At 39.1% G+C, this 17,303-nt stretch overlaps 4 protein-coding genes across 7 annotated transcripts; 2 read left to right on the top strand and 2 right to left on the bottom strand.

Moving 5' to 3' along the window:
• Positions 1–74: 74 nt before the first annotated feature.
• Positions 75–7,316, top strand: LOC122419443 (zinc finger protein 880-like). 2 transcript variants are annotated; one of them, XM_043433989.1, is made up of 3 exons: positions 75–1,252; positions 1,904–2,185; positions 2,727–7,316. In XM_043433989.1, exons 1-3 carry the CDS (start codon positions 1,091–1,093, stop codon positions 3,882–3,884), a joined length of 1,602 nt encoding a protein of 533 aa, XP_043289924.1. In that variant the 5' UTR covers positions 75–1,090; the 3' UTR covers positions 3,885–7,316. The 2 variants fall into 2 exon arrangements, with proteins under 2 accessions (XP_043289924.1, XP_043289925.1); XM_043433990.1 differs by lacking the exon at positions 1,904–2,185.
• LOC122419446 (uncharacterized) lies at positions 4,458–9,212 on the bottom strand. 2 transcript variants are annotated; one of them, XM_043433998.1, is made up of 3 exons: positions 8,740–9,212; positions 7,880–7,991; positions 4,458–7,744 (listed from the first exon to the last, which is right to left on the bottom strand). In XM_043433998.1, the coding sequence occupies exons 1-3, from the start codon at positions 8,776–8,778 to the stop codon at positions 7,344–7,346; spliced, it is 552 nt and encodes a 183-aa protein (XP_043289933.1). In that variant the 5' UTR covers positions 8,779–9,212; the 3' UTR covers positions 4,458–7,343. The 2 variants fall into 2 exon arrangements, with proteins under 2 accessions (XP_043289933.1, XP_043289932.1); XM_043433997.1 differs by having other exon boundaries at positions 4,458–7,991.
• Positions 9,213–9,410: 198 nt separating this feature from the next.
• LOC122419445 (nucleolin 1-like) lies at positions 9,411–12,322 on the bottom strand. 2 transcript variants are annotated; one of them, XM_043433995.1, is made up of 4 exons: positions 12,095–12,322; positions 11,451–11,537; positions 10,605–11,365; positions 9,411–9,990 (listed from the first exon to the last, which is right to left on the bottom strand). In XM_043433995.1, the coding sequence occupies exons 1-4, from the start codon at positions 12,140–12,142 to the stop codon at positions 9,606–9,608; spliced, it is 1,281 nt and encodes a 426-aa protein (XP_043289930.1). In that variant the 5' UTR covers positions 12,143–12,322; the 3' UTR covers positions 9,411–9,605. The 2 variants fall into 2 exon arrangements, with proteins under 2 accessions (XP_043289930.1, XP_043289931.1); XM_043433996.1 differs by having other exon boundaries at positions 11,451–11,534; positions 12,095–12,321.
• A 512-nt stretch (positions 12,323–12,834) lies between these two features.
• On the top strand, positions 12,835–16,619 carry LOC122407362 (uncharacterized). Its single transcript, XM_043413529.1, has 2 exons — positions 12,835–13,342; positions 14,219–16,619. Exons 1-2 carry the CDS (start codon positions 13,307–13,309, stop codon positions 14,795–14,797), a joined length of 615 nt encoding a protein of 204 aa, XP_043269464.1. The 5' UTR covers positions 12,835–13,306; the 3' UTR covers positions 14,798–16,619.
• The last annotated feature ends 684 nt before the right edge of the window (positions 16,620–17,303 follow it).

Here is a 17,303-nt window from a genome sequence, read left to right as displayed (position 1 = left end):
GAAAAGAAATTGGGAAATTTTGGTCTCTGAACATTATTTTTTCCATCGATTTCTCTAATCGGATTGTTACGCTTCGATGCTTGGTTTGTTAAAATGCCAGTTTCGGATCACTTCGAATGATTAGAATATTACGCAAATTACTTTTTTCAAACTCAACCTTATAATCTTGACATAAAGTCGACTGATTAATAAAGTTGTAGCTCACATTCTGAAAAGATAAAAAATATTTTGCACTCCCGTATAATAGATATGTACTGAGAACTGTTAAACAGTTAATCGCTTGACTAAACTAGTGAAAAATTCAAACAATAAGGTGATTATCTTATCGAAGTAAACCGCATTAACGCTGATGGTTGTACGCTAAGTATTTTGAAATTGAAATCCACTTATATTATTCAATGAACAATTTTTTCGTCATTCTTCCGAATTTATATGTTGATGAGCTCACCAAAACTGCTTGTGCTGAAACTTTGTTGAATTGCCGCGCAAACTTTAGTTTCCGAAAAAGCCGTGTCGGGGACTGTAGCAAGGGCGCGCTTGTGAATGAGGAGTGCAATTGTCGATTGGTCGCGCGTAGTACACTATCTATTAGTAGTAAACAACACACACGATTTGTGTAGTATATTTTCTATAGACGCCATATTGAAAAGCGTGCAAAAGAACTCGTTGCGTGTTTGTTAGTAGTTGAACACTTCGCGCGATACTTTTTAGCGTATGTACGCTACGTTTTTGTCCGAACCACTCGTTTTTTAGTTCAATAGTACATCAGTAAATTTGTAATAATATAGGGGTACTATTGCTTCGAGTGGCGATGCATCGAAGCACGTTAGTGTCCGAGGGTTAAGCGGTGGTACGCCAGACGAAATTATGTGAAAGAAAATGTGAATAACAATCTACAGTAGATCGAATGAGCGTGTGTTTTTTCCTATTATCCAAATTACTCGTGATTTGCGGGCCAACGTCGTTACAAGTTGATATCCCCAGTTGATGCCGTTTGAGGTTATAACCGCCGTAGCGTTCATCTTACTTTTCTATTCCTCATAATAACGCGCGTTACTCACGCGTTTTTCACGCGTTACGCGATCGTAGGATGAACTTCTCCGAAGCTAATAGCATACATGGTGGTTTGCCTCAATTTGCCGAGTTAACCCCAAAATCGAGTGGTGAATTAACGAGTGGAATGCAACAAGCGCAAAACATTATTTATACTACTGCAGCGGCCACAATGAATCACGGGAAACAACCGATCGTGGTATGTAATATTTTTTTTTCCATTTCATTTGTTACTGTTATCATCATCATTTATTCGTTCATTCTGTACTTCAATAAAAAGAACCCTTATGAATCATTTGATTTTGAGTATTATGCATACTGGATTAGGGGTCGATATGTATTTGCATTACCAGGGTATGATGCGATAAAACAGTGCGACGCCAAAGTTTGCAACGTTGGAGTTTAACGAAATGAAAGAAAAAAAGATTTGTAATTGATCGACGCCAAAGTTTGCAACGTTGGAGTTTAATGAAATGAAAGATTTGTAATTGATCAATTTTTTATTTCACGAAATATCAATGCAAATTGAAAAACTACGAATTGCAAATTTGGCAGGGAAACGAAATTGGAGAATTACTGGAATTATCGGAGGCTTTTTTTCAATTATTTCGTTGCACTCCAACGTTGCAAACTTCAACGTCGTAAAACAGTTCTGGTTTCTTTCAAATTTGGTCAGCTTCTGAACTGTGAATTAATTTGATGCAAAAAGTTTCAATGCGTCTCATAAAGCAAATTCCAGTACTCTCAAATTATGTATAACTTCAAACCGTTCAAAAATGAATTTTCAAATACTCTTTTTACACTTATTCATTTGGAGTGCAAACTTTTAATTTTATCACATTTTTTATAGGTGAGTCAACAAAACAAATATCCTGGAAGTATAGTTGGTTGGCCAGATCCTAACACATTGATGCAACTTTGCGAAAAGCAAAATATTCAGACCATCAACATTCCCAACTACAATAGCCAAAGTAACTCGCCGTTAGTAGGAGTTCAGGCAAATGGCTTGCCCCTAAGACTTATGCCCAACATGTATTTGCCGGCAACCTCTCAATCCGATGTTATTGTCAAACAAGAACCCACACAAGTCAGACAAAACTCAACCACAGTCGCTAATGCAGGGTCGAATGTGGTAGGCACTCTTTTCACTTTCACACAATAATATTCAACACTTTGAACCTCTTTCATCAATAGTTACTCTTAGTTATGGGAGACATTTTTCTTTATCAACAATTTGACAGTACATGCTGCTACTGCATTTATTTTCTTGAAGAGCAAATATTTTATTCATCGATATTTTTGGTAGGTAAACGTAAAAGTTACCTTCAAATGAAACGCTATTGAAAGTGATGAATTTCGTTTAGGTGTCATTGTATGTAGAAATTGAAAAATTACAATATTAAACTTTTGTCAGTTTGGTACTTTCTGTCTGCGAAAAGTATAAGTACACCCGTGGAAAACGGGAATTTACGGACTGAAAAGGTTTGAAGGTATTGAAAGGACGATTGATTTGGTTGAAGCGATTTGGAAGTAAAATTAAAACGTATTAGAACGGAGTGTTTGAACGCTTACGAGTTCTCATTTTGGTTTCAATATGTTACAAAAGTACCTTTGAATTGCAGTATTTCATCAAAAGGCAATAAACTTTAATATTTTATATTTATTGTTCACAGGCCTCGCACATGCAGCTTCAACAGCAGAGCGCAGCAATGGCGGAATATTTGCAAAAACTGCAAGCAACGACGTTGCCTCTGACGCTTCAGCAGCTGATGAAGCTCCAGTCGGATCCGTTGAAGGTTCGTGAAAAGTGTGAAGAGAACGAAAAAAACGAGCAAGCAACAAACAATATACTAAACATTCCGAGCGTCCCGGTATTCCGTAACGGTCAAGCAACCCATAATGGTAATGGTCAGTATGTGCATTCAGAAAATATGATGATGGAAATAAACCCTAGTGATTTGAACGTGCACATGGAGGGCAACGAATCATCCGAATTAGTTCGTAGCGGAGTGCATACGCAAACGGATTCGCAGACTCAGACGCAGCAGGAGAAAACAGAGCAGAGAACGAGTTTGGCGGAGACCGGAAACAAAAGTGAAACAAAGAAAATGAAGTTTCGAGCGAAAACAGGTGAAATAAAAATAGCTCTTGGTCTGGACGGTTCGATGCTCTATTGTTGTCCGGAATGCAGTCTCGCCTTTTCCGACAAATCTGACATTGAGCAACACATACAGGGCCACGTTCAAGAACGAAAATATCAATGTAAAGAGTGCGGAGCTATGTTGAAACGTAAGGAACATTTGGACCAACATATGCGAGGGCATTCAGACGAACGACCCTTCAAATGTCCCGTTTGTCAAAAAGCTTTCAAACGTAACGAGCATCTGACTCGTCATTACGTCATACACTCTGGTGATAAAAATTTCACTTGTAACGTTTGCGCCAAGGCTTTCTCGCGTAAGGATCACCTCAATAAACATGCGCAAACTCACCTTGGCGTAAAAAGAACGAAAACCATTAAAAAGGAATCTCCAACGACGATGGATAACAGTCCTAAAGATCTCAACGACACAAACAACTCCATTTTATCGAACAACGACGATACTAACAATCCTCATCCGATAAAGCAAGAAATAAGTTTCTTACAACACATTCATCATCTTCAAAAAGATCAAAATTTTATTCAAACGTTCTCGGCTTTCAAGGAACAAGCTTTGAGAGAAGGTGGTGTCGGTGGTAGCGGTGGCATGTTGCAACAACAAGCCGTTAATATGAACGAAATATTACCACAAAACGCGAGGTACCTCATGCCTTCCCAGTTACAGTCGTGAATACATTAGATCGATCTTTACATTTCCGAATTATTAGACAAATTGACTTCGTAATGTTTAAAAATAGCAATAATTCATCCCGGCTTACGAGGGGTGTTATTCCTTGTGGAATATCGTCACTTTCCTCACCGAAATGTCCACAACTCCATTTTTTCTCAATTAAATTAAGGTCAAAGAGGTTCAAGTAGGCAGGAATCATCGAATTAGAACAGCGTCGTTCTCGTACAATTGAAACCTAAAAGTTTTGCCTACTTGTGAAATAACTGCTCAGGGATTTGTGGCCTGAAAAATCATCAAATTTAGCAAGAGATTTTTCTGACGTTAGTCATTACTCTTAACAATGCTCGACTCATATTTATTCATATTCGGCGCAAACTCTTGAAATGGCAGCAAATACGACCTAATTTCTAGTAGAATAAAATCTTTGCATCTTTTCCATTCTTTTTTTCGTTTCATACTTTTCTCCATGAGATTTTCAAATGCAGCTGTTCCCTACGTCATTCGTTGTAAAAAAAAAACCAATACAATAGCCGACAATTAAACCTTATCGCGTGTAAAATGTACATGAGAAACGAAATCTAGAAAAGTATCTTAAACATATTTCAAAAAAACAAAATGACGGGTTTAAAATAACAAAAACGATGCTGCATTTCAAAGGTGTAATTTTCAAAACCACAAAATTAAGGAGTCTGGTGCGAAATGTATTTGCAATCATCGCCAATTTCTAAAGTAGAACAGTTTTCAGAATTTTGTCCACGAGAAAGTGTATTTTTTCTGCTCAATCTCCGTTGCCCAGATATTTTTGGAAAGCCCTGATGACGCGATGAGTTTCGCTGTACATCAATAACTGACACGCTTCGTCAATGCGATCGTTTTTAATGAATATAAACGCATAGTGAATTGGAACAAATACTATAAATAGTGGATAAGTATGATTCTTCGGGATATTTTGATCGGGGGTTAAGAAAAAATAAACTAACAAACGTGAAAATAAAACGAAAGGGAGAAGGTGATAATAATCGGTAAAGATTGCCTTAACAAAGAGAGACGTTTCGGAGTAACGACGATCGTTTTGTCTCGTTTCCGTTCGTCATTTCAAATCGACTGTAACGTTGGCTGTGACGACCTACATGATTAAGGTTACTACCATCGCCGCCACCGATCATTACCAGACGAGCATTAATCGTCCTTGCCAGCTAAATTTCATCGTCGCGTTGTCTTCGCCAATTGTGAATTATTTATCTCTCAAATTTTCGATCTCGTTCCATTTATTTTAATATAAACAGCTCAAATATTCTAAACTTCTCGATAAGACGAAGAAGAATCTTACCGAAACTTTTGAACGAACAATCGTTGAAAATAAAATCATAAAAGCCAATATCTTCCAATCACTTTTCACGTATTGATTATTTAAATTGTAGTTTTACTTTAGTTTTATTGGGCAATTAAGAAACTATTGTAAACGAATTTTGTTTTGGATAAATTGAGTTATTTTATGTGATACGGGAAGCGTTTCCGGGCGATTGTTCGATTCAAAACGACGTTGAACTTTCCATCGTTGGAAAATAAGGCAATTTTTTTGTTAAATTAACGAAAAAAAGTGTGACCGTCTTTCAGAGCTTTAAACAACGAATAAACAGTAGATGGCTCTCGCCAAAAATAACATTTTCGGTGCATTCCAACGATGCAAACTTTAACATTCTCATTCAAAGTTGAACAGTTTATTATTATTTTTTTTTCTTTTCCATATCATCGATAAATAAAAAAGAAAAATTATTGAATTTTTGAAATTTTTTCATTCTCATCATCAGCATGAGTGAAAAAAACACCCTAATAATATTGCTAGTATAAAATAATGTCATACTAAGATAATTTATAGAAATAACTCAACTCGGAATGAATCTAGTCTACGATTGCAAGAATTTTATAGTTAATTTTTTCTTTTTTGGCGAAAAGAGTGAAAAATATCACGCGCGCTTATTTACGCAACGGATCGAGAATCGTTCCATTTTTTACAAGCGTTTTTAAACGGATTATTAAAATCATTTATTCTTTTGCAATTTTGATAGTGAGAATTTTAAAAAGAATTTTAGTTCCGCTTACCACCAGGATTCAACGTCCTGACGAAGTGATAATTGCCAGTGTTCGATTTGTGTGAACGAACGAGTGGCTCTGACGAGCGAGTATGCGTGTTTCCGGTAATTAGGATACTGCGAGGAACTACTTTGATGTTCTTTTTTCTCATATTCGCAAAAACCTCGGAGTGAAAATTCGGAAAAGAATTTTTTTTAATTTTCACATCAACAATTGATACTTGACTCTTCGGTAGGGAACATCCGGGCATAAATTTTTCGACCGTGATCGTAACGGACACAGAAATGACAAATATTGAAAATTGAAGCGTAAAGATGGACGCGAAAGAGGTTCGAGAATTTTATGTTCAATTTACAAACCGAAAAATAATCTATATATTTACTATTACGATGGTCGAATTGGCTAGCATTTTTTCTCCTCGATAAACACCTTTTTTCATCCTACATTTTAAGTCGTAGATTATTTTAAATTTCTTTGTAAATGATATTAATTGAGAGACTATTGTTTCTGGGTGTCTGAAGAATTTTCACGAGATATTTTTTAATTAGTTACGAGATCCTTTTGAACTTGAAACTATAAGAAGGATTTTCCTTGTTTTAACGAGCCTTCAGAGTGGAAGCTCTGCTGGCTCTTGATTGCAAAAAAGTAATAATCATTAAAAATCAGTACTCGAGGGGGTCTGAGACGTAAAAGTAGGAGGGAAAAAAAATAGTTTAATGGAAAGTTTGAAGAATCGGTAGCTCGAAGAATCGAAAGTCGATTGCGGGGATGGTTCCTCCGAATAAATGAACGAATGACGAATAAAAAATTCCATCCTTCGCTACTACCAAAGACTGTTAAGTTCTTACGGCCTACTCCGGTTTATTATTTTAAGCAAGTCCGCTTCCACACAATTTCTTCCTACAGTAACGTCGAAATAATGTAAAAAAAAAAAAAAAGAAACAAAAAACAACAACAACAAACGAGAAATACGAAACAAGCAAAAAATAAGTTTTTGTGGTAAAGTGGTCGTCGTTTCCACGATTTTATCGACCAAGCGGCAGGGTGAAACATTTTGCTCATTGCAACAATCTTCCTGGAGCTGAAATGCTCGATGTAACGACGCTTCGGTCCCCATTCACCGAAGTCGTAGTTTCGAATGAAACAAACGAATACGAAAGAGAATAATTATCGATCATTGAAATACCGAACATTTTCTTATGATTAATGGTAAACGATTGTACATGAGATTGCATGAAGATTGCCAAAATGATAATGACCTAGGGATAGTGAGACAAATGACACTGTATTTTTCGCACCCAGATATTTTTCAATAAAATAAAGATAGTAAAAAAACGACTTAAGAGTAACGATGAGCCTTATTTACTAAGCACTTTCCCTCGTGCCCATATCGATATTCGAGAAATGATTGGACGTGGAAAGGTAAAGGGAGATAATCCATCGCAAAAAGGCTTGAGCTATAGCGTATGGGAGAGCGAACTTCGAGTGGGGTGGGGATGCTTTTTTATCGGTATTTTGAGGCTCTTCGTCGAAGGAGTCCGAGAGATTTTCATCGTCGAGGATCTCCAGATGTTCCAGTGTAAATTTATCATTAAGATTTTCGAGACGCTCCAATCTTTCAAAGCCCTTTTCTAGCTTCTCGTCTGAGCTACCAGTCGAAACGTTTTTCTTCGAATATTTCATCGAATCTGGACTGTCCGAACCCTCGTAATCTTTTCCGTCATCCATTTCATTGGTAACTTCCACCTCGATCGATTTTCTTCTCGCTATTACCGAAATGTTCGAATTTATTTTTGGCACTGGCTCACTTGAACTCTCATTTGTTTCTTTTATTATTTTTCCCACGTTGCTTACGTCGTCCGGCTTGTGAAATACAAAATCGTAAGTTGCACGCAATTTACCAATCAATTTGTCCAGCGGCTTGACCTCTCGCGTACGATTCTTAAAATCGATCCAGTCCTCCAGTGGTATTAGTCTGCTTATTTGACGAACCTCCTTCGCTTGCAGACACACCTACGGGATTTCACGATCGAAGAAACAAAACTCATTACAATTAATCACAGGCCAATTATTGCTGTAATTAAACAACAGTCTGATTGCTTCGATTCTATTTCAAAACGTCAAGACAATGTCCGTTTCATCCCTTTTTTTCGAATTTTCCCAAAAATATCTTCCCCTTTATTTCTCTAATCATTCTCGATTGCGATCAACCGATTCCAAAGAGATCGTTGGAACTTTACTGCGTTCGTTTGATCTCCAAATTCCCCCACCCCCTTCAGAAGTGTCAGAATTCATGCCCAAGAAATAATAATTGAAAGGAATTTGTATGGAAATTTGATGTAAAGAGTTTCTCGAAGTTTCGTACGTGACGCGATGTGGCACGTCGCGCATTAGATTCGTGTGCTAATGGTTTGCAACGTGAAGCTATCAAGGTCAACAAACAAATATCAAACTTGGGTGAATTTTGGTTCTTCTTATATCGAAAAATTTAACATGCTTTCTCTCGATATTCGAAAATTTCCAAACAAATCGGTCAACAGTAAAAATATTATTTGCTATAAAAATCGAATTTTAGACGGGAAGGAACGATGATGAAATTCCGGAGTTTGATGATGGAGAAAATGCAACGAGATTAAAAGCCACGATTCACGCGACGAGTATTTTTGCTCATCATTTTTATTGGGCGAAAAGGTTGGAGTAGAAATTGAAGCACAATGCACAAATAAACACGTATAAATAGTGATTGGAATGAGGAACTTACGCACAGAGCAAAGCAGACTCCGATAAAAAACAACTTCATTTTTATTCTCACTGCTTATTGATCGTATGTAACAACGAGATGAGGAGAAAAATCGAACTCGAACGACAGAAGTGACAGCGAAAAAACTAATGGACGATCAAGTTCGAGCATTTGTTCTGTTGCGTTTTATGTATTTTCGTTCGTTCGACTGATGACTGAATTGTTTCGACGACCCCTTTATAGCTGGCTAAGTTCTCTATGCGAGCGATGAGTGTCCCGAAACGTGAGTTTGATGTGTTACTCAATTCATTTGAAATTCGAAGCACGTAATTATTACTCGGTTTCCAAACTCGATGCCGATTAAATTCATTCTCCTTGTGGCTGCTTCATACTTTGTTGTCGCATTCGTTAGAAGTGACGAACGCAGGAGATGCAATATGCGAATTATGAGGACCAAATAGTGGCTTGAACTGTCATTTTATAAAGCTTTGCTTCAAAACCTCCAGAAATTCCTTCTAATTTTTGACGCTTTCACGAATCATGATATTTTTCCTCCTTACGAAGAATTTCATTTTGATTTAACTGAAAAGAAAAGATTCTTTTCATTTTCAGTTTCGATATCAGAAATGGTCAAAACTTTATTTTGGCAATCTTTCCAGATGGTTTTTAACCTTTGTTTTTGTAACACAGAATTTGTGAAAGGATGCATTTTCATCGTAAGTAATGAGATTTTATTGATCAATGGTCGAGTAAATCATTGCGTTAACACAAGTGTAAGATACAGTCTCAAGCTCCGAACAGCACGATTTCGAGTTGAAAATCCTCAATTGGAGTAAACTGAGGAAAAAAATCGTAAATAAGCGAGTACAAAAATATTTAGACATGGATTAAGCGAGGTAGCGTAAAGGTACTAAGCGCCGGAGATCCCGGTTGAGAACGGTGGAAGGATCGCGCAAGTTTTTGAGAGTCAACAAGAGTTTAGCCTTCGCATCGTCCCTCGTAAGTTCCTTTCTTTCTAACGTTTTTTCTAGAAGAGTTCGTATCTGCGGGCCGACTCCACCTTCGCTTGAGGATTTTAGAGTTTGGAGGACCTCGTCGGAATATCCGGAGTATTGGGCAAAACCTTGTCTTCTCGCGTCTTTACTCAGGGCGTCGTAGAGAGACGCCAGTTCTTGCGTTGAATTTCGGAGTGGAAATTTTGCTGTTTTTCTCAGATAGTTCGTCAAACTTGGTCGTGGGACTTGCGATACTTTTTCGCCGATCATTGTGAATCTGTGGATGAAAATGTGCAAAAAATCAGTAAATTATCTTCGCCCTGGCCGCGAGAATTCCAAGACTATGATTAAGGGGGTCACCCCGTGTGACAACCGGATTTTTTGGAGTTTTTTCGCGAGTTCTTTGCGGTGAGGAATAAAAACATAGACTTTTGAAATTTGAAGGGTTTATTTATTCGTATTTCAATTCTATGATAGAATTTTTTAACTCTGATATCTCGAGTAAATTCTGTGTAAAGCTACTCCACAAGAACCCATATGGTTATCGATGGTCTCCACGATTTCGGGGGATCGGTTATTTCAATTATCGAAAATGTTTCATAGCGCAATAGTCCTTAAATTTTTAATATTTTTGTATGATTTTAGTTCAGGCGATAGCCAGGGTTTTACAAATCGAGATGCTCTTTGGTTTTTTGATCTTACTTTTCCACCGAATTAATCCGAGATATATCAGAGTTGAAAAATTTTGTCATAGAGTTGAAATACCAATAAATAAACCCTTCAAATTTCAAAAGTCTATGCTTTTTTTTTCTCGCTGGAAATAAATCGCGAAGAAGCCCGAAAAAATGCGGCTGCGACGCGGGGTGACGCCTTTGACGAAGGTGAACTCACCTGATTTCTTCGTCTTCCTCTTCGGAACTGTCGATTTTATCCTGCTTAGTTTCTTCCAAGCTCCTCGAATCGTCGTCGCTGTCGTCTTTCGATCCGTTCGAGGACTTTTTCTCATCCGATTCTTCCGAAGAATTTTTCTTCTCGTCCGATTCCTCTGACGAATCATCGTCCGTTTTGTCTTCCTGCTCTGCCAGGGTGACCGAGGGAACGTCAGACTCCTTGGCTCCATCGGACGGGGAGGAATTCACGTAATCGTCATTGTTTTCGAGCGTTTCTTGGTTCGTTTCGACCGCTTCCTGCACAGGTTCTTGGCCCTCTTCAACGGGTTCCTGGACCTCGTGATTGACCTCCGGTGTCGCGTAGTTTTCCTCCGGCGTCTCGGCCTCTATTCGCGCCGTTGTTCCGCCGAAGCTTTGAGCTTTGACCTCGTTGGCGTCCTCGCTATTCTCGCTCGTTGTGGCCGAAAGTTCGGTTGGATCGGCAGGCGACGCCGTCGAGATTCCATCGGATGACAGCGCCACTGCCGGCGCCGGTGAACTTTCGATCGACCCTACCGATCCTGTCGATGCTTCGTTATCCGATTGAGCACCGTAAGTCGTCGAGGTGTTTGAAGGGTTTTGAAAAACAGGCTGATGCTGCCCTGGCGCGTGGGGACTCGTCGCCTCTACGTCCACCTTCGCTGTCGTCGTTGGTGCAGGAGTCGGGTTTTCGAGTTCCTCGACTTGCATGTCCTTCAATTGACTCACGGCGTGGAATATCACCTGAAAATAATTCGTGCCCGATCACGGTCAGCTCCATTCAACCATATTTCTATCTTCATTAACGTCAAATATTAAAATGGCGAACCTGCATGGCTCCCGGAAGATAAGCGGGCGAGTAAACCGGCGTTGAGAATGCGGGCTGCTTTCTAACGACCGCGGCATTCGACTGCTGCTGAAAAAGGCTTATTCAATTCTCTAATCTCGCACGAGGTAAGTTTACTTCGAAACGTTTTCGATCTTCCTTTCAAACGGAAGCAAAAAGACGAAGAGCTCTCGTATGAGATTCCAGACCTGTACACTCTACCGGACGATGAATTCTACCGTTACGGGCAAACGACATTGATTTGAGAGGTCGAGAACATCATATTAGGTCGAGCTAATAGTCGAATGTACGCTGTGACGGTGCTCAACGGATTTTTCGTTTCCGGACAAAAGGCGCTTTGGCTCAGCTTCCATGACCCCGGTTTTTTCGTTTTTTTCGTCAAATATTCGCTGATTACAGATCGAAACGTAAACTCTCGTATAAATTGAAATGCTAATAGCCCAATCTTCGGATCATCCAAATGAATTCAAAAATATTCGGCCTTTTATGAAATGAAACATGGAAATAATCATTCAAATAAAAATCTTCGTTGAAACTTGATATTCGAATAGAATTATATGGGAAAGAAAAGAAATTTGAATAAGCTGAGTATGTCAATATTTTTTGAATACTGTTTTTCGTCTTACCCGTTGAACGCAGAAAAACACGAGTATACCAAGGTGAACGATCTTCATGGTGATGAACGCGGCTCAAAAGTGCCTTAAGCAATGATATTTCGAGGTGAGTTTCGTCGTTTGACGTACGTTAGTAAAGAAGGATAAACTTCCCGGACGACAAGTGAACCGAGACTGCCCTGCGAGGCTTAAGCTGCTGCGGCTTCGAGAAATTTGTAACGGTTTTTATTCTGGTTTGTCTTCGTGGCAACACGACTGCCGTTTCACGGGTGTATATTCTATCGAATATATACTTTGCTCAAATACGTATGCTGTTGAAGAAGCGTTTGGGACTACCGAAAGAGCGATTTGGAGAAGCGTAAAACTGGGATGTCAGCGAGTCTAGTTTCGATGTGCTTCATTTTATTTCGGTTTGATTTCATGGCGAATTTATGAAAAAAAAAAACAGGAATCCCGACCGATAGGCTGTAACGAAAATAAAAGAATTTCGAAGGTCATCAATCCTCGAAGAATTTTTCGATCTTGGTGCCGGCCGAGTTCAGCGTGCAACCGAGAGAGTGAAAATTCCATGACGTATTTTTCTCGTCTTGAATTTCAAGGCGAGGCAGTTTCGGGATTTTTTGTTTTTAAAGTCTTCTCTCTCGAAGCTCCGTATCACAGACGATTCTATAGCATGCAAATTATACCGGGACCGGTTCTACATTATGATTATCTATTTATTCTCTTCCTTCGTCCTGCTATTTTAGTCCGCACGATAAAATCAACTTGGCACCAATGAATTTTGTGTCGTGTCTAAATCGAAATGAGCTCTCGCGGGTCGATGCTTCACCGAAACGCATTTTTCTTATGCCACTTTTACTTGCCGCCTTTTTTTGCCTGTAACTCGTATTATGAAGCGTTGAATAATCATGAGCTCGCGTATTATATTGGCGAGTGAGAGTGATTCGATTTTCGATGCGGGTGCCCTCACAAACCACCTTAATCTCTCCTCACTTTCGACTATCGATTAATATCCATAAAACAATGGGGAAACAACAAATCATTAAAATATATATTCCGTGGATCGGAACGTGAACGATTTATTTCCTTGGCTACTTCGTCGTAGTTCAAACCTACTTCAACTCAAATAAATTCTCTAGAAGTTTGCCGAGTTACCCACTGGCTGGAGTCTCGACATTTTTCGTGCTGCAGTGCTAGACGAGAACACATTTCGTTCACTTAGAAATGAAACTTTGCATCGCAATCGTCTCCCTTTTTATGGTAAGTCTTTCACTCTATTTTTTCTAAGACTTTCATTCGACTGGATTGCAGAGAATCTCATCACTATTTACGATCATCCTTTCTAGTTTCATCGTACCAGCCTCGATCGTCTATGCAAATTTCAAATGTGAGCTTGAAAGCAAACAACTTTTCTGGCATACTCGCTCGGAGCGCTCGTTCCTTTTACCATGGTTTTGTGTCATTATTTTAGGGGGCTGCATGTACAATTATTACTCAATATTACGAAGATTGAACATTTTTTGAAGAGACGAATAAAATTCTAGAGGAAAGTACCAGAAATAAGTATCTCGGGGACAGTATGTACGCACTGGATTACAGCCTTAATTCGAAGAGCAGTAATAAGCATCGTTTTATCCACCATAATAAAAAGACCATATTCAAAAGGCTCAAGAATCTTTTTCTCTATAAGCATAGTAAGAAAATGTTTTCAGTTAAATATTTGTATTGTAAAGTATTGTCATACAACCCTGAAAAAAACTATATGCATGGTAAAATGTCACACGTATTCGGTGTATATTCGTGTGTTTACCATAGAATTTACCGTGATAACACTCGAAAACAAAGCGAAATATAACTCTGACGTTCATAACTTTTTGCTATCGACATAAAGCTGTTTAGAATTGAAGGGACGAAAAATAGGAAAATTCAAAAAACACTATGCCGTTTGTAATCGGTGGCTGGATACTTTGAAAATTCTTGAAAAAAAATGTATTCCTAACTATACAAAACGAATCCGTGTTCTCCGTGTGTTTGAAATCTGAGGCTCAAAGATTTTGAGTACGGAAAAAAATCGAGTGACGAAAATACCTCGATTAATAATTAGTCTCATTGGTATTCCGTTTTTTTTTGCTACAGAGCGTCGTGATCGAATCGAAACCGGTGGAGAATGCGAATAATTTTGAGGTGAAGAACGAGATCGATTATGGAAATAGTGCCAAGGATAAAAACGAGAGTGACGATGCGCGAACTAAATTGACGTTTCGTCCGAGTGAATCCTCCGTCGTCGAGCCCGAGGCTTCGGACGATCAAAGCGTCGAAAATAATGAAGTAACGACGGAAGGAAGCGGTACAACGAAGCCGCCACCGCCCGAAAATTTACTCAATTATCTGCTGCCTCTACTCCAACGATGGAAATTCACTCCGCAAACGTTTCTCCAAGATCGAATCAATACCTTCAAGCAAAGCCTTGGAAATCTCGGTTTGATTGTTCCCTCCAACAACGCTACGAACTCGAAACAATTCGCTCCGACAAACGGTCTCCTGCAGCTCGTCGGACTCAACGATTCGGGCTTCTACACCGATCGATTCGAACCTGCTGGCTTCCTCGGCGGCAATGGATGGTTCGCCAATAAAGGCGGAATTCTTGGCGGTCCTGGCGCTATTGTGTCGACCGGTAGCCTGCTCACCGACTATCCAACTCCTTACAAAAAATGAAGTCGATTCTCACCAGCCCTTCTCATATCTGACTAAAATATTCATGAAATCCTTTAATTCTCGTGAAAATATTTATTTTCCGGACAATTTTTTTTCGCACGGTGCAAAAGTCGATCGAAATCGTATCGATCTCTAAGATGACGCTGAAGTTTCCAACGTTGGAGTCCAACGAAATGAACGAAAAAAACGTTTTTAATTCGCCAATTTTTTATTTCACGAATCGTTGGTTCACGCAGCTTGAAAAACTACGAATCGCAAATTTGGCAGGGAACAAAATAGGAGAATTACCGGAATTATTGGAGAGTTTTTTTCGATCATTTCGTTGGACTCCAACGTTGCAAACTTCAGCGTCATTCTCCAAGCACCAGGTCGATGATTACTTTCTCCTAGGATTTCAAAGTTTCCGTACAATATTTTCTTGACTCGAGAAAACTCTGACTGTCAATCCGTTTATTCGGATGGTTCCAGGCTCTCGTTGTTTTAATAAATATTCATTCGCTCCTGGGAGTTCGGTCAAAATAAATCGATTGTTCAATGAAATCTCCATGCTTTCGACAGAAAAACAATTTTCTTATATTCACAACGGGATAATCGTCATTTCTGTGCTTTAGAAACCAAAGAATAACTCCGTTCAGAAGAGCCTCAAGAAGCGTGAAAGGCACTTGTATTTTGGCTTTTCCGAACCGGAAAAACGAGTCTTCTCATTGGGCTTTAATTGCTTTTAAAAATTGATGAATTCGAAGAAACTCCGAAGGTTTCCCGTAACAAATGTTGGTAATCGCGAACTGCAGTTCTTCGAGTGAGAGCTTGAATTTTTAATGGAATAAAACCGTACAAAAAAGTTGGTGGTTCGATCGTTGAAGCAGTGCCGGAAGCTCGAGCTTCGAATGCCTCGATTTTACGAACTTCGTTGACAATTAGAATGGACGAGGTTTACGATTAGAAGCTATTACCGAAGCTAGCGATTCGCAAATCGCTGATAATGATCGAAAGCATGAAGTGGAATTAACCATTGATACGGTTATTACGAGTTAGTGGAAGGTCGAGATCCGAGCGCCTGTGGAGGACTGTCCAACGTGCGTGCGTGCTAACGATCCGTAAGCTATACTCACTCCTCGAAGATTATGCTTACGCATACATACGTGCATATTCAAAGCAGAGATGAATCGGTCTGCAGGGTATTTGAATCCGTCGATCTGGAGGCTTCGGCTACAGTGAAAATGCTTTCGACGAATCCTCGAGTTTCCACAAATATTCAATCGGCAAAATTCCGCCTGATTGGATTAGCGAAAAATGTAGGAAGTCCCCAGAAATATGTTCGAGGAAATGCTTCGAGTGAAAATTGCGGGGTCTAGCCTAATTAGACGGGCAAAAAAAAGACTAATTTAAATTATAAATATGGATACAAAAAGTGTTGGGCCTTACACTCTGAAAATACACAAAAACATTTTTTTATATTTATTTTAGTCAGTTTTCGTAGAGAAAAATGGGGGAGAAGACAGGTCCACAAAAAGATGGGTGTGCGCTGTTGGTTAAATCTTCTGGAATGGATGATCGAAGAAAAAAGAAAAAAATGGTTTTAGATTCAATAGGTATCATACGCGCGTATCATACGATTTTTTATTTTTCCAAAAACTACGAAAAAGCACGTTTTTTTCATTATTTTTCGCAGAAAAAAAAAGTTCTGCTCGAAATTTCAAAATTCGTATGATGTGCGTTATAGCTGTGGTCATAAAGATCATGTGGTCAAATTTTGGTGAGGGTCGTTGAATAATTTCGGAGATTTTATCAACGAGCCGTCGAAAAAGGTAATTTTGAGAAAAACGCGTGCTCAGACAGCCAAGTAAACGTCGCTCAAAAGTAGACTTAGACTCCTCAAATCATAATAAAATTTTAGTGTGATACTTTTAAATATCTATACTTTCAAAAAGTGGAATAAAAAAAAAATCGATTTTTTGAAAATTTTAATTAAGGTAGACCCCTTAATCGACAAAATGCTTTTTTCTGGAGCTGCCGTTTGAGTCTGAAGCTAGACGTTGTCTCGAAGCGCCAAATCAGTTCACGTGGCTTTCCCTTCCAGACATCGAGCGTGAAAATCGTGTGGAGGGGGAAGCCACGTGAGTCGATTTGACGTTAGAAACTGTCTTCGGGTGTGAGAGCGAAAAAAAACAGATTTGAAGTTACGGAAGATTCTACTGTAGATTTCTGTCCTACGCACACAAGTACCGGCTCTTACGAAGGCTTTGTGCCTTGTGGCATCAATTAAACGTGGGCGGGCGGTTCGTCACGGTCATACGTGACAAAGAGGACGAAGCTCTTGGCTCCGCTCGTTCTCTCGCTCTCTCTCTCTCTGTTTTTCATTATCGGTTCTTGGGGGCTGAACATCTCGCGAGGCGCGTTTGCGCGCGACAACCAGTGCAAAAAGGAGGCCGAGTTGAGTGGAAAAAATTTCACAGTCTCTCGGGAAATGTAAAAAAAGGGAGTTGATATATAAATTCAGCGGAAA

The sequence above is a fragment of the Venturia canescens genome, chromosome 1 (assembly GCF_019457755.1).
Source record: "Venturia canescens isolate UGA chromosome 1, ASM1945775v1, whole genome shotgun sequence".
In the NCBI taxonomy this organism is placed as follows: Eukaryota; Metazoa; Arthropoda; class Insecta; order Hymenoptera; family Ichneumonidae; genus Venturia; species Venturia canescens.
The sequence above is the reverse complement of the archived record's forward strand: the minus strand, read 5'-3'. Positions and strand labels throughout refer to the sequence as shown.